The 21,081-nt window shown below is 41.3% G+C and overlaps 1 protein-coding gene across 3 annotated transcripts in view; it reads right to left on the reverse strand.

Moving 5' to 3' along the window:
* Nucleotides 1-21,081, reverse strand: part of MKLN1 (muskelin 1) — a 512,658-nt gene that overhangs the window by 44,569 nt on the left and 447,008 nt on the right. For all 3 annotated transcript variants that reach the window (XM_053716396.1, XM_053716397.1, XM_053716398.1), the window contains one exon: nt 3,649-3,751. In XM_053716396.1, the coding sequence (XP_053572371.1) occupies nt 3,649-3,751 (103 nt within the window). The remainder of the gene's footprint in view (nt 1-3,648; nt 3,752-21,081) is intronic.

A 21,081-nucleotide genomic window follows, 5' to 3' on the forward strand; every position in this document is an offset into this window, starting at 1 on the left:
GTATCAGACATGGCTCTAATATTATCAGCGCACTCTGTTCTCACCCCAGAGTGGTCGCGTTTACCCCTAATTTCTGCAATTTAGATAATACTATCAGTCATAACATTAGCCATGTCTTGCAAAGTGATTTGTATGGGCCGCCCTGATGTACTTGGCGCCACAATATCACGCACCTCCCGAGCGGGAGACGAAGGTACTGACACGTGAGGAGAGTTAGTAGGCATAACTTCCCCCTCGTTGTCTGGTGAAATTTTCTTTACATGTACACTTTTATTTAAAGTAGCATCAATGCAATTAGTACACAAATTTCTATTGGGCTCCACATTGGCCTTTAAACATATTGCACAAAGAGTTTCCTCTGTGTCAGACATGTTTAACAAACTAGCAATGAAACTAGCAAGCTTGGAAAATACTTTTTGAAATAAATTTACAAGCAATATAAAAAACGTTACTGTGCCTTTAAGAAACACCATAAACTGTCACAGTTGAATTACAATGAACCAAATTTGTTATAGCAACCAAATTTTCACAATAAATGCAATAAGTTAGCAAAGGATTGCACCCACCAGCAAATGGATGATTAACCCCTTAATACCCAAAAAAACGGATAACAGAATATAAACGTTTTATCACAGTCAAAAGCACAGTCTCACAGGTCTGCTGTGAGTGATTACCTCCCTCAAAAACTAGTTTTTGGAGACCCCTGGGCTCTGTAGAGACGTCCTGGATCATGGAGGAAGGAATAGGAAGACTGTGAGTGAATTCTTACTGCACAAGAAAGCGCCAAAATAGGCCCCTCCCACTCATATTATAACAGTGGGGAAGCTCAGTAAACTGAATTTATTCATAAATAAACGACAGCCATGTGGAAAAATAATGCCCAAAAATTTTTATCACCAAGTACCTCAGAGAAAAACGATTAACATGCCAGTAAAACGTTTTAAAATAAAATTATGAAATGATACTAATAAGCCTGCTGCTAGTCGCTTTCACTGCAGTGGGGGCTCAAATATAAGTTAAATGTATACAGTATTTTCTTAGTGAAGTTCCATTCCCCAGAAATACCTCAGTGTAACATACATACATATCAGCCTGATACCAGTCGCTACTACTGCATTTAAGGCTGCACTTACATTATATGGGTATTAGCAGTATTTTCTCAGTCAATTCCATTCCTTAGAAAATAATATACTGCAACATAGCTCCTTGCAGGTGAACCCTGCCCGCTGTCCCTTGTTCTGAAGTTACCTCACTCCTCAGAATGGCCGAGAACAGCAAATGGATCTTAGTTACGACCGCTAAGATCATACATAAACTCAGGTAGATTCTTCTTCTAATGCTGCCTGAGAAAAAACAACACACTCCGGTGCTGTTTAAAATAACAAACTCTTGATTGAAGATATAAAAACTAATTTTAATAACCACAGTCCTCTCACACGTCCTATCTATTAGTTAGGTGCAAGAGAATGACTGGGTATGACGTAGAGGGGAGGAGCTATATAGCAGCTCTGCTAGGGTGATCCTCTTGCACTTCCTGTTAGGGAGGAGATATAATCCCATAAGTAATGGATGACCCGTGGACTGACTACAATTAACAGGAGAAATGGGAAGTATGTTTGGTGAGATGCATTCAACAATGAACTACTAAAGTAGTAGAAACAAGAGCAGCCAGAAGTAGAAAAACATTTAATTTGAAAGTCAAAACAATGCACAAACAAATATATGTTCTTGGAGGCATTAAACTTATAGTACTTCAGAAAGTTTAACTGCCTTCCTGCCTGCAAAGGTCTTCATAAGAGAGAGGACAATGGATTGTAGAATTCAAAACCTGAAGAATAGGCACCTTTACAGATTTATAGACTAAGACGATGACCCAAACAATCAAGCGCAAAATCTTTTTTTCCATTGTACGCCATGTGATATCCGCGAAGACTGACCATTAGATTTTCAATCTGTCTCTAATCTTTTCGTCCAGTAAAAATACAAACGTCAGCAGACAAACTCCAGTTTGTAAAGCCAATTCCCTTTCACCAGCTTCTTAAAAGCACAAAACAAGGGAGAACAAGTGTCACGAGGAATCGAATTTGGATAAAGATGTAAAGGGGATAAACCAACAAATATTCAAGTACCAAAGGTAAATCCCATGGGGATACTGAGGCCTTACAATGCAGCTACGTACTTTAGCTTGAAAAATTTGAGGTGTATGAGACATGGACCCACGGAGTCCCTTCAAGAACCCCTCATGTAGGATTGCTATTCTATGAATAACAATGAAACTGCATTCACAAAGAGAAGACATCTAAAACATAATAGACTGAGGATGTAGACATTTTACAGGCTTTCAAATATCTGTGTCATGGGATCAGCAAGTTCCAATTTGACCTTAAATCAGTCCATTTGGGGAGTCCCAAGAGGGTCAACAGCAGATCACACCAGTAGTACAAACCAGATAAGTCTCGAATGCATGTAAAAACTGCCTTAATCTGTTTAGTATTTAAATAATTGAGAGGATGACATGAGAGAGAAAAAAAGTGTGGAAAATCCCACCTTAGGGTGATGTATCTAAAGAAAAAAAACAAACAAAAAAAATGGAAAACCTTTTGACCCGATAGAAATCGAATGCCATCAGATTAACAAGAAGATTAAAAAACACATTCTACTGAAACTCTATTATCGCAAAAGGAACAATTGGCACATAAAACCATTGCTTTTCCTTCAAAGGTAAACTGCTATAATGTCCAGAAGATGCATTTCTGGTCACCTCCGAAACCGTATGACTTGAAACTAAAATGACTAAAGCACTGATTGTGAGGGGTTATATAATAAAAAATAATCATCCTCCCGGTACCACTTTTTAAAGAGAAGGAAATTGCAAACAGAATACATACTAAACTAGTTGCCAGGTCAGTCAGTTTGTTTCCCCATAACACAAGAGAGAAGGGTTTTAGGTTTGCCTCTTTCTAATTCAGAAAGAGGGGGGTCTTGTAAGACAATACTCAACCAAGGAGTTTTAAACAGTTTAAGATGAAGTCTAGCTTTACTCCTAGCAATTTTAAAATAGAGAAATTCTTCAAACATTACTCGCCCCATTCAAAAGGAGTAGAAGTATTGAATTAGTGATGTCCGTTTAAACTAGCCTGTGCCTGTATTCCCACCAATTTCCCTGAATTTGAGATAACGCAGAAAAGGTTGACAAAAGATGAACATTGCAATTCTGTAACAATGGCCAATGGATTAACTGTGAGTATGCACATTTGTATGCCAACTGTAATTAATCATAATACCGAGTATTTATGTTTTGCATGGTGGAGGTGAGGCAGATTATATCCTTGCACATGAAGCCATATATAGTCACCTGGAAGGCCTCATGGAAATACCATTTAAACTCACTCTTCTTACATGGAAGTTTTCTCTATTTTCGCTGAGCTTTTAGCCATCCAACTACATAACTTATCCTAGATTTTCCTTCACAGCGCCCTGTAGTATTTTGATAGACTTCCTAGTAAAGCATCCATTAAATCCCTACACATCTCTTATAAGGGAAATTCACTATAAACCAAATAGACCTTTCAACCCACTAACATTAGCCTTGCATGGCACAATGAATTGGAGACAATGTGATTTAGCATAAATATGGTTTCTCCTCACCTCTTTAGTTTCTTCAGGGTCTGAGTGATCCACAGTGACAGACAAATCATTCTGCAAGTATTTTAGTGCACTAAGAGGCTCTGTCTGAGCACGTTCTTCAAACCTAAAAAGATTAAAAGTAAAATAGACTCATATCAATACGTTCATGCTGACATGGCTAAAGTGAGGTGACCATTAAAAGATCTACAAATAAGGTAGAAATTAAATGTTCCATTTAAGAAAACACTCATACAAATTCATTTCAAGCTGCACTTTACAAGCTGCACTTTAAAGGGACATGAAACCCAATTTTTTTTCTTTCATGATTCAGATAGAGAATACAGTTTTAAACAACATTGTAATTTACTTCTATTATCTAATTAGTTTCATTCTCTTGGTATCATTTGTTGAAGGAGCAGCAATGCACTAATGGTTTCTAACTCATGAGTAAGCCAATCACAATCGAGATTTATATGCAGCCACCAATCAACAGCTAGGACCTAGGTTCTCTTCTGCTCATGAACTTGTCTAGATAAACCTTTCAACAAAGGATAACAATGAAATGAAGCAAATTAAATAGAAGTAAATTGGAAAGTTTTTTAAAATTGTATTCTCTATCTGAATCATGAAAGAAAAATTTTGGATTTCATGTCCCTTTAACAGCTGTAATTGTTTATCATAGTAGAGTGTACTACTTTTAGACAAGCTAATTCCCTACAATCACTGTACCAATCTTTGCTTGTGCCCAACACATTTGAACGCATAACTATTACAGGATTTTATTGTCTACCTAGTTAAATGGACATTCTAAGTACAAAAATTACCTGCTCAAATTTATTAGCATGTGTAATGTGTGCACAATTGATTGTAGAACTCTACGTATAGTTCCGTTTAGGTGCTGTAAATTTTGCAGCTCACAGCTAGCACACAGCAGGTTAACCAATCAGAAGCACATGCCACATAACCCCTCCAATCACTGGCTGTACTCAACTTAAGAGCTCTAATGAATTAATGCATACATCATGCATTAGAATGTCTTTTATAAAGAGTTAACTGCTGCCAGGAGCAATGTTTATTTTAAGAAAAACAAATTATGCTTACCTGATAATTTAATTTCCATCGAGGGGAGGAGAGTCCACGGCTTCATTCATTACTATTGGGAATTAAGAACCTGGCCACCAGGAGGAGGCAAAGACACCCCAGCCAAATGCTTAAATACCTCCCCCCACTTAACTCATCCCCCAGTCATTCTGCAGAGGGAACCAGGAACAGTAGGAGAAATATCAGGGTAAAAAAGGTGCCAAAAGATGAATAAATTTAGGGCTGCCCAACGGAGACACGGGCGGGAAATTAAATTATCAGGTAAGCATAATTTATGTTTTCCATCTAAAGGGGAGGAGAGTCCACAGCTTCATTCATTACTATTGGGAACATATACCCAAGCTCTAGAGGACACTGAATGAAACCGGGAGGATAAAAGGCGGACCATAATCTGAGGACACTACAGCCTGCAAAACCTCTCTCCCAAAAACAGCTTCCGCAGAAGCAAAAACGTCAAATTTGTAAAACTTTGTAAAAAAGTGTGTAAGGAGGACTAGGTAGCCGCCTTACAAATTTGCTCCATAGAGGCCTCATTCTTGAAGGCCCAAGACGAAGCCACAGCTCTAGTTGAATGAGCCGTGATCCTCTGAGAAAGCTTATGTCACGCTGTCTCATAAGCCAAGCGAATCAAGCACCTCAACCAAAAAGACAAAGTAGTAACAGAGGCCCTTTGCCCCTTGCGCTTCCCAGAATACAGTGATGTCCCAAAAGAACAAGACTGTTTAAACCCTGGCGCTGTTAAAAAAACAGCTAAAATAAGTCAATAATACTATATTAGATTAATATATCAGATTATTAGAATATATAGTCTAAAACCACAAAGAATTGGGTCATGGAAAACAGCTCACTATGAGATTTGTGTCACAAATGGTTACAAATGTTTATTAAAACAATATATTAAACATAAATACAATAACCTAACACATCTAAAACCTTTAGAGCACTGATCAGGCGCTTAAAACAAGTATAGCATCAATAAAATAAAATAAATAAAGTACAATTCCCTATATTTAAAAATGTAAGCAGAAATGACAAAAAATATTCGGCTAGATTTAGAGTTTGGCGTTAGCCGTCAAAACCAGCGTTAGAGGCTCCTAACGCTGGTTTTGGGCTACCGCTGGTATTTAGAGTCAGTCAGGAAAGGGTCTAACGCTCACTTTGCAGCCGCGACTTTTCCATACCGCAGATCCCCCTACGCCATTTGCGTAACCTATCTTTTCAATGGGATCTTCCTAACGCTGGTATTTAGAGTCGTGGCTGAAGTGAGCGTTAGAAATCTAACAACAAAACTCCAGCCGCAGAAAAAAGTCAGGAGTTAAGAGCTTTTTAGGCTAACGCCGGTTTATAAAGCTCTTAACTACTGTGCTTTAACGTACACTAACACCCATAAACTACCTATGTACCCCTAAACCGAGGTCCCCCCACATCGCCGCCACACTATTACATTTTTTTAACCCCTAATCTGCCGCTCCGTACACCGCCGCAACCTACGTTATCCCTATGAACCTCTAATCTGCTGCCCCTAACAGCGCTGACCCCTATATTATATTTATTAACCCCTAATCTGCCGCCCGCAACGTCGCCTCCACCTACCTACAATTATTAACCCCTAATCTGCCGACCGGACCTCACCGCTGCTATAATAAAAGTATTAACCCCTAATCCGCCTCACTCCCGCCTCAATAACCCTATAATAAATAGTATTAACCCCTAATCTGCCGACCTGACCTCACCGCTACTCTAATACATTTATTAACCCCTAAAGCTAAGTCTAACCTTAACCTTAACACCCCCCTAAGTTAAATATAATTTAAATCTAACGAAATAAATTAACTCTTATTAAATAAATTATTCCTATTTAAAGCTAAATACTTACCTGTAAAATAAACCCTAACATAACTACAATATAAATTATAATTATATTGTAGCTATTTTAGGATTAATATTTATTTTACAGGCAACTTTGTAATTATTTTAACCAGGTACAATAGCTATTAAATAGTTAATAACTATTTAATAGTTACCTAGTTAAAATAATTACAAAATTACCTGTAAAATAAATCCTAACCTAAGTTACAATTAAACCTAACACTACACTATCAATAAATTAATTAAATACAATACCTACAAATAAATACAATTAAATAAACTAACTAAAGTACAAAAAATAAAAAAGAACTGTTACAAAAAATAAAAAAATATTTACAAACATTAGAAAAATATTACAATTTTAAACTAATTACACCTACTCTAAGCCCCCTAATAAAATAACAAAGACCCCCAAAATAAAAAAATGCCCTACCCCATTCTAAAATTAAAATAGAAAAGTTCTTTTACCTTACCAGCCCTGAAAAGGGCCTTTTGCGGGGCATGCCCCAAAGAATTCAGCTCTTTTGTCTGTAAAAAAAAAAAACCATACAATACCCCCCCAACATTACAACCCACCACCCACATACCCCTAATCTAACCCAAACCCCCCTTAAATAAACCTAACACTAAGCCCCTGAAGATCTCCCTACCTTGTCTTCACCACACCGGGTTCACCGATCGGTCCAGAAGAGCCTCCAAAGTCTTCATCCAAGCCCAAGCGGGGGGCTGAAGATGTCCATGAACCGGCTGAAGTCTTGATCCAAGCGGGAGCTGAAGAGGTCCATGATCCGGCTGAAGTCTTCATCCAAGCGGAAGCTGAAGAGGTCCATGATCTGACTGAAGTCTTCATCCAAGCGTGAGCTGAAGAGGTCCATGATCCGGCTGAAGTCTTCTATCAAGCGGCATCTTCAATCTTCTTTCTTCCGGATCCATGTTCATCCCGCCGACGCGGAACATCCATCTTCACCGACGACTTCCCGACGAATGACGGTTCCTTTAAGGGACGTCATCCAAGATGGCGTCCCTCGAATTCCGATTGGCTGATAGGATTCTATCAGCCAATCGGAATTAAGATAGGAAAATGGAATCACCCAATCAGATTGAGCTCGCATTCTATTGGCTGAAGGTTTTTTTCCATGCCTGACATGTAAGTCATGTAAACATTCTAAAAAAGAGAAAGAATTTAAATCAAATATATCAGGGAAGTCCTTTAAGATAAATGAGACTATAAGATGTGCGGATAAATTTGTCATTTATCTCATACAATGTTCCTGTGGGAAGCAATATGTGGAGGAATCGGAAAGACCCCTACGAGACCGTATTCGGAAGCATATATGGTCCATAGAGAAACATGACCTAGAGAGGAATAAGGAATTACCTATCCCTAAACATTTTGTTGCTTGTAATAATGGGGATTTGAAATGTTTTTCCTATATGGGTATAGATAAAATAAAGAAAAATTGGAGAGGGGGCAATTTGCAATCTGATCTGTTAAAAAGAGAGACAAAATGGATCTTTGATCTAAAAACACTGAAACCAAATGGTTTAAATCTAGATTTCAATATAGGTTGTTTTCTTAGGGACTAATTAATTTCTATCGGTCTATATGGCCCAAACTAATTTCTATCGGTCTATATGGCCCAAATTTACAGTGATGTTACTCTAATTAATATTTAGGAATCCATATATCTAAAGCTGTATATCTATCCACATCTTGGATGTCATATGTCCATCACAAAGAATGTGTATACTAATATATGTTTATATTTAGTATATTAGATTTTATATATTTGGGGTTATAGGTCTATCTACATCTTTGATGTTATATGTCTATCACAAAGAATTGGCATAGTAATATACACTTTATTCTTTTATCCAGATTTTTGGAGAGATGGGTCATAGATGGTTATAAAGATATTGAGCATTTATTTTAACTTATCTTTTTTATATGCTAGATACACATGTTAATATAAATGTTAATGTTACATGTAAGTTCTTTCAAAATTTTTGTTTTTGTTTTGTACTTTATGCACATTTAGTGCGAGTACTGTCCCTTTAAATTATGAGGTGGCATTAGGTTTCGAAAAAATTGCTACATTCTGTCAGGCATATAAATAACTGTTTATATTGAGAATGTTTTCTGTTATATTGTTACATCATATATCGGAAGCACTAACTATAGCAAAAGACTAACTCATCTGTATATATATTTTTTAACATACTGAATTGTTTCTGATCCGTATTTTTGGCGGCTTTGCTAGTGAACTGACTGTTTCAAAATTGAGTTACAGCCAATCAGATGAACTGCTGACGGTTTAAAAGACTGGGCATTCTATCCAACAGGAGCTTGACAAAGGCCCAGAACAGGCTGAAACGCGTTGCTCCGCCCACTTACACCTGTGTTTCAGGTGTGCTTGACGAAATCATTACTGACTGAGACTGCTGTTTCTCTGAGCCGTCCTGCTTATCTGCCGAAAAAGCGCTGCTTGAAAGAGAGGACTGCGGTGACTGTCATATACCTGAAAGAAAGAAAAGAGCCGGAGACTACAGAGAACCGCTATGGTGTAAGTAAAAGTGAACACCATAATTTTGTGGCTCTTTTCTTGTCTTTGATGTGGGTCTCGATCTCATTTCAGCTCCAGACCGTTCATACCTCCAGCTGACCTGGTTTCCATTTTGACTGCTCCAATGGGATCATCATTCTGGCTTCCTTTTAAACACAATATTTTTTGTCATTTCTGCTTAAATTTTTAAATATAGGGAATTGTACTTTATTTTATTGATGTTATACTTGTTTTAAGCGCCTGATCAGTGCTCTAAAGGTTTTAGATGTGTTAGGTTATTGTATTTATGTTTAATATATTGTTTTAATAAACATTTGTAACCATTTGTGACACAAATCTCATAGTGAGCTGTTTTCCATGACCCAATTCTTTGTGGTTTTAGACTATATATTCTAATAATCTGATATATTAATCTAATATAGTATTATTGACTTATTTTAGCTGTTTTTTTTAACAGCGCCAGGGTTTAAACAGTCTTGTTCTTTTGGGACATCACTGTGTTTACACTAGCTATTTGTTTGGAGTTAGGGGAATTCTCCATTTAACCTGTTGGCTTATAAGTATACTATTTATCCCAGCGCAGTGTGATCTCTTTTTGCATTGTTGCTTCCAAGAATACACCACAAAGAGAGATGTAGACTGTCTGAAATTCGTTGTAGCCTGAAGATAGACCTTCAAGGCACGAACCACATTCAGGTTATCAAGTAACCTCTCCTTTGAAGAAGGGTTAGGACACACAGAAGGAACAACTAATTCCTGACTAATATTACGGTTAGACACCACCTTGGGGAGAAACCTCAACCCAGTGCAAATTACAGCCTTATCCGCATGAAACACCAGATAAGGAGGATCACATTGCAAGGCCGCTAGTTCAGACACTCTGCGTGCCGATGTAATAGCCAACAGGAAGAGAACCTTACAGGACAGAATCTTAATGACTATGGAATGCATAGGTTCAAACCGAACCCTCTGCAAAACCTTGAGGACCTTAAGTTTAAGCTCCAAGGCGGAGCTGCCTGTCTAAAGACAGGTCTGATTCCAGACAGAAACTGAACAAAAGATTGGATGTCAGGGAGCTCAGCGAGTCTCCTATGCAACAACACTGATAATGCCGAAATCTGTCCCTTTAAGGAACTAGCGGCAAGACCCTTCTCCAACCCATCTTGGAGAAAGGACAGAATCCTGGATACCTTCTCCTTATGCCAAGGATATCCATGCTTCTCACACCAGAAAAAGCAAGTCCTCCACACCTTATGGTAGATGCGACGAGTGACTGGCTTCCTTGCCTGAATTAGAGTATCAATCACACTTTCAGAAAAGCCTCTCTTGGGCGTTCAATTTCCACGCAGTCAGCCTCAGAGAATCTAGATTTTGATGCTGAAAGGGGCCCTGTGACAGCAGATCCCTGCGACAGGGTAACCTCCACGGCGGAGAGGATGACATCCCCACCAGATCCGTAAACCATGTCCTCCGTGGACACGAAGGAGCAATCAGAATGGCCAAGGCCCGCTCCTGTTTGATGTGTGCCACTATGCGAGGTAGAAGTGGTAACAGAGGAAAAATGTAAGCTAGGCTGAATCCCCAACCACTAAGGCATCTATCAGCACAAGACTGAGTACGGCGCAAGCCGAAACATGTTAGTCTATTTTTCCTTCTAATAGGGTATGCACCCTCCATGTTTTAATTATTTCTAATAAAGAGACTTTTTATTTTAACTACAGCAACTGACATCTTGTTTATTTTTGAGCATTATTTTTTTGCCCAAGTCAGTTGCTGTTATTTCACTGAAGCTGCACTGCAGTCCGGACCTGCCTTTAACCCTCTCTCTGGACAAGACTCTTTTTGGTTCCCCGAGGATACAGCAAACGGCACTTGACAAAGAATTTGGAAATACCTGTTTACCGCTTCATTGATTTACACAGACAGCAGAAGCCATACAACAAAGAATCCAGATAAGCCCGCTGATTGGCTCATGCTCCCTCGGCTCATGCTCCCTCAGGCTCCAAACCCAGTATACTCACGGCGTACCGCAAGCTGACAGCAGAATCTAGGAAGTGACATCACGCCACATGTGGGGCGATACGGAAGACGCTGAATCCGCATGGTGTGGACGGACGGGGGTCCGGAACACCGCACAGCAAGATCGAGGAGGATTCAGGTCAGAGGTACCGGGGCACTGAAGGGAGCTGAGGTATACATGGTATACATGAGTAATAGATAACTGTCTGGTGACCGTGACTTTTAAACCTGCCTAAACTTTGCTATGTTTGCATTACTTTTATAAACGTTATTTCTGCACTTGGTTATATATTGCTACTTGGGAACATGCCATATAAGGTCATTTGAACAGCGCATTATACAGAAGCAAGAGTTATTAATGGCAGCGCTTGTTTGATTTTTCAGCCACAAGAGAGAGGGGGGCATATCATTGCAATTTAATTGCTACTTGAATTAATAAGGAATTTATATGTTAGTTCTTGTCTGGACATTACTCTAAAGCAGTTACCTTTTTCTGTTGCATTGAACCATTCTCCTTTTTTATTGATCTATCAGCACTGCCTGGGGATCTCTGGACCTCGACCCGTATCGAGGTAGTTTGCAATTGAGCCTGGATCTATCTCCGGCATTCCCCATCTGTGACAAATCTCCGCAAACACTTCAAGGTGAAGAGACCATTCCCGTGGATGAAAGGACTGTCTGCTGAGAAAGTCCGCTTCCCAGTTTTCCACACCCGGAATGTGAATTGCTGAGAGCGAGCAGTCATGGGACTCCACTAACTCCAGAATCTGAGATACCTCCCTCACCGCGAGGGAGCTCCTAGTACCCCCCTGAAGGTTGATGTAAGACACCAAGGTAATGTTGTCGGTTTGGAATCTGATGAAATTGACCGACCCCAGAGAAGGCCAAGCCTTCAGAGCATTGTAGATTGCTCGAAGTTCTAGGATGCTGATCGGAAGGAGAAACTCCTCCCTGGACCACTGTCCTTGTGCCATCCTGGCACCCCAAACAGCTCCCCATCCTGACAGACTGGCGTCCGTGGTCACAATCTCCCAGGACGGTCTCAAGAAGGATGTCCCCATGGACAGCTGCTCCGGACGAATCCACCAAGAGAGGGAATTCCGAGTCCGAGCATCCAGGGATATCGGCTGTGTGAATGATCCCCGTTCCACTGTCTCAACATGCACAATTGAAGAGATCTGAAGTGGAACCTGGCAAATGGGATGACATCTATACTCGACACCATGAGACCTATCACCTCCATACATTGAGCCACCGATGGGCTTGAGGAGGACTGAAGGGCAAGACAGGTGGACGGAAGCTTCCTGCGCCGCTGATCTGTGAGAAATATCTTCATGGACAGAGTGTCTATTATCGAGCCCAGGAACTCCACCCTGTTGCTGGGAACCAGGGAACTCTTTCCTGAGTTGATCTTCCAACCGCGAGATTGGAGCAGAAGAGGAGCCCTTGAATGATCCTCTGTGAGGCTGAGCGACGGGACCTGAACCAGGATGTCATCCAGGTAAGGTGCCACCGCAATGCCCCTGGATCTGGCCACTGCAAGCAGTGCCCCCAGAACCTTCATGAAGACTCTCAGGGCTATCGCCAGACCAAAAGGAAGGGCCACAAACTGGAAGTGTTGATCCAGAAATGCAAATCTTAGGAATCTGAAGTGGTCCCTGTGGATTGGCACATGAAGGTAAGCGTCCAAGTCTAGTTGTCATGTATTGTCCCCTTTGAACGATGGAACACTCAGAAATTTGTTTAAACACTTTAGGTCCAGAATCGGGTGGAACGTGCCCTCCTTCTTTGGAACCACAAAAAGGTTGGAATAGTACCCTAGACCCCTTTCTGCTAGGGGTACTGGTACGATAACTCCGAGAGAGGCGAGATCTCTCACACACTCTAGAAAGGCCTCTCTTCTCCAGTCTTAAAGAGAGGTTTGACAGGAGGAATCTGCCCTCGGGCGGATGGGATATAAACCCTATCCTGTAACCCTGGGAGACAACTTCTAGCACCCAAGGGTCCTGAACGTCCTGCAACCATGCATCTGAGAACAGAAATAATCTGCCCCCTACGTGATCTGGAGACCGGTCGGGGGCCGCCCCTTCATGTCTATTTCGTCTTGGAGGGCTTCTTGCTCTGCTTAGACTTGTTCCAAGATCCCTTGGACTGGTCCGCCTTTGCGGCGGGTTGCTGGCGCTGGGCCTTGTCCGCATGAAAGGGACAAAAAGGAGATCCTTTAGGCTTAGCCTTCTTATCCTGCGGTATGAAAGCTCCCTTGCCTCCTGTAACTGTGGATATAATCAAATCCAATCCTGGACCGAACAAGATCTTTCGTTGAAAAGGCAAGGACAACAGCCTCGCCTTAGAGGTCATGTCCGCAGACCAAGATTTTAGCCACAGAGCCCTGGGTGCTAAAAAAGAAAAACCTGTCACCTTGGCATTCAGGCGAATAATTTGCATATTGGCGTCACAGATGAAAGAATTGGCGATCTTCAGCGCCTTAATATTCTCCTGTATCTCCTCGATGGATGTCTCCCCCTCGACCATCTCACACAGGGATTCGCACCAATATGTCGCAGCTCCAACGACCGCCGCAACAACTGCTGCTGGCTGAAAAACAAACCCTGTGTGCTGAATCATCTTTCTCAACATGTTTTCCAGCTTTTTATCCAAGGGCTCTTTAAACAACAAACTATCCTCAAGGGGAATAGTCGTACGCTTCCCGAGCGTAGAAATGGCCCCATCCACCTAAGGGATGGTCCCCCACAGCTCAAGCTGAGAGTCCGGAACGGGGAACAGCTTTTTAAAATAAGTGGGAAAAAAGACGACCCTAATCGCTCCCATTCATTCTTAATATTTGCCATCTTAATGGACTACCCTGTCCTCGAAAACATTGTCAAGCTTAGGAATCGCAGGTTCCACCGGTATCTTAGGTTCCAGGACCTCCAGAGTAGCAAGCATCTGCTGTAGCAGAAAGCGCAGATTCTCCAGTCTAAACCTATAACCCGGCTCCTCCACCGCCGGAGGTTTAGATGACACAGACTCCGACAAAGAAGGGGCCTCCTCCGAAGAGTCGGAGTGGGCCTCCTCATCGTATAGAGCCTCTGGATCAGCCATCGGCATGGGCAAACCCTGGGCCGGCCCGCTATGATAAACCCTACACTTGCGCTTAGCAGAACATGTATATAGCAAAATATCTAAGAAGCGCCTAAATGGAGGCAAAGGAATAGTCTAACAAATTAAACCAATGAAGATGTCACTTTCTATATACTAATCAAACATTTATTAACATATAATTTCAAGTATTAACATAATAATTAATAACATGGATCCATGTAACACATAATATTAAAATACAATTAAGAACAATATAAAAACAATTGACAATTTGGACAATTAAATCCTATCATAAATCAATAATAAATATTACTGTAAAATAAAATATCGCCAGTTAAGCAGATAAACAAATAAGAGTCAGATGAAATGATCTCTAAATGATGATAATAATTCCAAAGAGTGTGTGATATAATCCCCTTTATAGTGAAAAAAGTAAAAAAATCCAGTGGAAAAATGTGAGTAAAAAACAAAAATAGAAATAGCAAATGTTTAATTGATCCTGTGAAAAAATACATTAGAGATCCCCAAAAATGTGAAAAAATAACAAGATATGATAAAAAATATCAAAACCAAAAATGTAAATGCGTGATCAAAAATGTGATCAAAAATTGAAGTGAATGTTATAATGGGGTTTAGAATATATATAATATCCAAATATATAGTGTCAGTAACTGAATATTAGTGAATGATCCTCCTTGTGAATGTATCCGTGTAAGTGATGATGGTATTTCTTTTTAGTTGAATAACTGTGCTTTTTCTTTCAGTATTGCCTTTAGTGATTCCTGTAGGTTAAAAAAGTGACATAGTGCAATAACGTTTCAAAATATAAGAGAAAGGCCTGTTAAAGAGGCCGAAACGCATTGACAATATTTGGTGAGCATTATTTCAACATTATTTATATTTTGAAACGTTATTGCACTATGTCACTTTTTTAACCTACAGGAATCACTAAAGGCAATACTGAAATAAAAACATAATTTATGCTTACCTGATAAATTTATTTCTCTTGTAGTGTATCCAGTCCACGGATCATCCATTACTTGTGGGATATTCTCCTTCCCAACAGGAAGTTGCAAGAGGATCACCCATAGCAGAGCTGCTATATAGCTCCTCCCCTCAGTGCCATATCCAGTCATTCGACCGAAACAAGCCGAGAAAGGAGAAACCATAGGGTGCAGTGGTGACTGTAGTTTAATTAAAATTTAGACCTGCCTTAAAAGGACAGGGCGGGCCGTGGACTGGATACACTACAAGAGAAATAAATTTATCAGGTAAGCATAAATTATGTTTTCTCTTGTTAAGTGTATCCAGTCCACGGATCATCCATTACTTGTGGGATACCAATACCAAAGCTAAAGTACACGGATGATGGGAGGGACAAGGCAGGAACTTAAACGGAAGGAACCACTGCCTGTAGAACCTTTCTCCCCAAAACAGCCTCCGAAGAAGCAAAAGTATCAAATTTGTAAAATTTTGAAAAGGTGTGAAGCGAAGACCAAGTCGCAGCCTTGCAAATCTGTTCAACAGAGGCCTCATTTTTAAAGGCCCAGGTGGAAGCCACAGCTCTAGTAGAATGAGCTGTAATCCTTTCAGGGGGCTGCTGTCCAGCAGTCTCATAGGCTAAGCGTATTATGCTCCGAAGCCAAAAGGAGAGAGGGGTTGCCGAAGCTTTTTGACCTCTCCTCTGTCCAGAGTAAACGACAAACAGGGCAGATTTTTGACGAAAATCTTTAGTAGCCTGTAAGTAAAACTTCAAGGCACGGACTACATGCAGATTATGCAAAAGACGTTCCTTCTTTGAAGAAGGATTAGGACACAATGATGGAACAACAATCTCTTGATTGATATTCCTGTTAGAAACCACCTTAGGTAAAAACCCAGGTTTGGTACGCAGAACTACCTTGTCTGAATGAAAAATTAGATAAGGAGAATCACATTGTAAGGCAGATAACTCAGAGACTCTTCGAGCCGAGGAAATAGCCATCAAAAACAGAACTTTCCAAGATAAAAGTTTAATATCAATGGAATGAAGGGGTTCAAACGGAACTCCCTGAAGAACTTTAAGAACCAAGTTTAAGCTCCACGGGGGAGCAACAGTTTTAAACACAGGCTTAATCCTAACCAAAGCCTGACAAAATGCCTGGACGTCTGGAACCTCAGCCAGACGCTTGTGCAAAAGAATAGACAGAGCAGAGATCTGTCCCTTTAAAGAACTAGCTGATAAGCCTTTGTCCAAACCCTCTTGGAGAAAGGACAATATCCTAGGAATCCTAACCTTACTCCATGAGTAACTCTTGGATTCACACCAATAAAGATATTTACGCCATATCTTATGGTAGATTTTCCTGGTGACAGGCTTTCGTGCCTGTATTAAGGTATCAATGACTGACTCGGAGAAGCCACGCCTTGATAGAATCAAGCGTTCAATCTCCATGCAGTCAGTCTCAGAGAAATTAGATTTGGATGATTGAAAGGACCTTGTATTAGAGTCCATGGTGGAAGAGATGACATGTCCACTAGGTCTGCATACCAGGTCCTGCGTGGCCACGCAGGCGCTATCAGAATCACCGATGCTCTCTCCTGTTTGATTTTGGCAATCAGTCGAGGGAGCAGAGGAAACGGTGGAAACACATAAGCCAGGTTGAAGAACCAAGGAGCTGCTAGAGCATCTATCAGCGTCACTCCCGGGTCCCTGGACCTGGATCCGTAACAAGGAAGCTTGGCGTTCTGGAGAGACGCCATGAGATCCAGTTCTGGTTTGCCCCAACGATGGACCAGTTGAGCAAACACCTCCGGATGGAGTTCCCACTCCCCCGGATGAAAAGTCTGACGACTTAGAAAATCCGCCTCCCAGTTCTCTACGCCTGGGATGTGGATCGCTGACAGGTGGCAAGAGTGAGACTCTGCCCAGCGAATTATCTTTGAGACTTCTAACATCGCTAGGGAACTCCTGGTTCCCCCTTGATGGTTGATGTAAGCCACAGTCGTGATGTTGTCCGACTGAAATCTGATGAACCTCAGGGTTGCTAACTGAGGCCAAGCTAGAAGAGCATTGAATATTGCTCTTAACTCCAGAATATTTATTGGGAGGAGTTTCTCCTCCTGAGTCCAAGATCCCTGAGCCTTCAGGGAGTTCCAGACTGCACCCCAACCTAGAAGGCTGGCATCTGTTGTTACAATCGTCCAATCTGGCCTGCGAAAGGACATACCCTTGGACAGATGTACCCGAGATAGTCACCAGAGAAGAGAATCTCTGGTCTCTTGATCCAGATTTAGTAGAGGGGACAAATCTGAGTAATCCCCATTCCACTGACTTAGCATGCATAATTGCAGCGGTCTGAGATGCAGGCACGCAAATGGCACTATGTCCATTGCTACTTCCATGCACTGAGCCGCCTCCCTCTCTGCCCTCGCGCGCCTCCCTCTCTGCCCTCGCGCGCCTCCCTCTCTGCCCTCGCGCGCCTCCCTCTCTGCCCTCAACCGGGATAGTGGTATGCTTTGCTAAAGTAGAAACTGCTCCCTCCACCTTAGGGACCGTCTGACATAAGTCCCGTGTAGTGGCGTCTATTGGAAACATTTTTCTAAATATAGGAGGTGGGGAAAAAGGGCACACCGGGTCTATCCCACTCCTTGCTAATAATTTCTGTAAGCCATTTAGGTATAGGAAAAACATCAGTACACACCTGCACCGCATAGTATCTATCCAGCCTACACAATTTCTCTGGAATTGCAACTGTGTTACAGTCATTCAGAGCAGCTAATACCTCCCCAAGCAATACACGGAGGTTCTCAAGCTTAAATTTAAAATTAGAAATCTCTGAATCAGGTTTCCCTGAGTCAGAGATGTCACCCACAGACTGAAGCTCTCCGTCCTTATGTTCTGCATACTGTGACGCAGTATCACACATGGCTCTTACAGCATCTGCGCGCTCTGTATCTCTCCTAACCCCAGAGCTATCGCGCTTGCCTCTTAATTCAGGCAATCTAGATAATACTTCTGACAGGGTATTATTCATGATTGCAGCCATGTCCTGCAAAGTAATCGCTATGGGCGTCCCTGATGTAATTGGCGCCATACTAGCGTGCGTCCCCTGAGCGGGAGGCGAAGGGTCTGACACGTGGGGAGAGTTAGTCGGCATAACTTCCCCCTCGACAGAACCCTCTGGTGATAATTCTTTAATAGATAAAGACTGATCTTTACTGTTTAAGGTGAAATCAATACATTTAGTACACATTCTCCTATGGGGCTCCACCATGGCTTTCAAACATAATGAACAAGTAGGTTCCTCTGTGTCAGACATGTTTAAACAGACTAGCAATGAGACTAGCAAGCTTGGAAAACACTTTAAAACAAGTTTACAAGCAATATAAAAAACGTTACTGCGCCTTTAAGAAACACAAATTTTGTCCAAATTTGAAATAACAGTGAAAAAAGGCAGTTACACTAACGAAATTTTTACAGTGTATGTAATAAGTTAGCAGAGCATTGCACCCACTTGCAAATGGATGATTAACCCCTTAATACCAAAAAACGGAATAACAAATGACAAAAACGTTTTTCAAACAGTCACAACAACTGCCACAGCTCTACTGTGGCTTTTTACCTCCCTCAATACGACTTTTGAAGCCTTTTGAGCCCTTCAGAGAAGTCCTGGATCATGCAGGAAGAAGCTGGATGCCTGTGTCTGTAATTTTTGCTGCGCAAAAAAGCGCTAAAATAGGCCCCTCCCACTCATTTTACAAAAGTGGAAAGCCTCAGGGAACTGTTTCTAGGCAAAATTCAAGCCAGCCATGTTGAAAAAAACTAGGCCCCAATAAGTTTTATCACCAAACATATATGAAAAACGATTAAACATGCCAGCAAACGTTTTAAAATACACTTTTATAAGAGTATGTATCTCTATTAATAAGCCTGATACCAGTCGCTATCACTGCATTTAAGGCTTTACTTACATTACTTCGGTATCAGCAGCATTTTCTAGCAAATTCCATCCCTAGAAAAAACATAATTTATGCTTACCTGATAAATTTATTTCTCTTGTAGTGTATCCAGTCCACGGATCATCCATTACTTATGGGATATTAACTCCTCCCCAACAGGAAGTGCAAGAGGATTCACCCAGCAGAGCTGCTATATAGCTCCTCCCCTAACTGCCATTACCAGTCATTCGACCGAAAACATGCAGAGAAAGGAAAACCATAGGGTACAGTGGTGACTGTAGTTTAATGGAAAAATTACCTGCCTTAAAGTGACAGGGCGGGCCGTGGACTGGATACACTACAAGAGAAATAAATTTATCAGGTAAGCATAAATTATGTTTTCTCTTGTTAAGTGTATCCAGTCCACGGATCATCCATTACTTATGGGATACCAATACCAAAGCTAAAGTACACGGATGACGGGAGGGACAGGCAGGCTCTTTATACGGAAGGAACCACTGCCTGAAGAACCTTTCTCCCAAAAACAGCCTCCGAAGAAGCAAAAGTGTCAAATTTGGAAAATTTGGAAAAAGTATGAAGAGAAGACCAAGTTGCAGCCTTGCAAATCTGTTCAACAGAAGCCTCATTCTTAAAGGCCCAAGTGGAAGCCACAGCTCTAGTAGAATGTGCTGTAATTCTTTCAGGAGGCTGCTGTCCAGCAGTCTCATAGGCTAACCGTATTATGCTACGAAGCCAAAAGGAGAGAGAGGTAGCCGAAGCTTTTTGACCTCTCCTCTGACCAGAATAAACGACAAACAGGGAAGACGTTTGTCGAAAATCCTTAGTTGCCTGTAGATAAAATTTCAGGGCACGGACTACATCTAGATTGTGTAGCAGACGTTCCTTTTTCGAAGAAGGATTAGGACACAAAGATGTAACCACAATCTCTTGATTGATATTCCTGTTAGTGACCACCTTAGGTAGGAACCCAGGTTTAGTACGCAGAACTACCTTGTCTGAATGAAAAATCAGATAAGGAGAATCACAATGTAAGGCAGATAACTCAGAGACTCTTCGAGCCGAGGAAATCGCCATTAAAAACAGAACTTTCCAAGATAACAACTTGATATCAATGGAATGAAGGGGTTCAAACGGAACCCCCTGTAAAACATTAAGAACTAAGTTCAAACTCCATGGTGGAGCAACAGTTTTAAACACAGGCTTGATCCTAGCTAAAGCCTGACAAAAAGCTTGAACATCCGGAACTTCTGACAGACGTTTGTGTAAAAGAATGGACAGAGCTGAAATCTGTCCCTTTAAGGAACTAGCGGATAAACCCTTTTCTAAACCTTCTTGTAGAAAAGACAATATCCTCGGAATCCTAACCTTACTCCATGAGTAACTCTTGGATTCGCACCAATATAAGTATTTGCGCCATATCTTATGGTAAATCTTTCTGGTAACAGGCTTCCTAGCCTGTATTAAGGTATCAATAACTGACTCAGAAAAACCACATTTTGATAAAATCAAGCGTTCAATTTCCAAGCAGTCAGCTTCAGAGAAATTAGATTTTGATGTTTGAAGGGACCCTGGATCAGAAGGTCCTGTTTCAGAGGTAGCGACCAAGGTGGACAGGATGACATGTCCACTAGATCTGCATACCAAGTCCTGCGTGGCCATGCAGGCGTTATTAGAATCACTGATGCTCTCTCCTGTTTGATTCTGGCAATCAATCGAGGAAGCATCGGGAAGGGTGGAAACATATAAGCCATCCCGAAGGTCCAAGGTGCTGTCAAAGCATCTATCAGAACCGCTCCCGGATCCCTGGATCTGGACCCGTAATGAGGAAGCTTGGCGTTCTGTCGAGACGCCATGAGAT

This window comes from Bombina bombina, chromosome 6, assembly GCF_027579735.1.
Source record: "Bombina bombina isolate aBomBom1 chromosome 6, aBomBom1.pri, whole genome shotgun sequence".
NCBI lineage: Eukaryota > Metazoa > Chordata > Amphibia > Anura > Bombinatoridae > Bombina > Bombina bombina.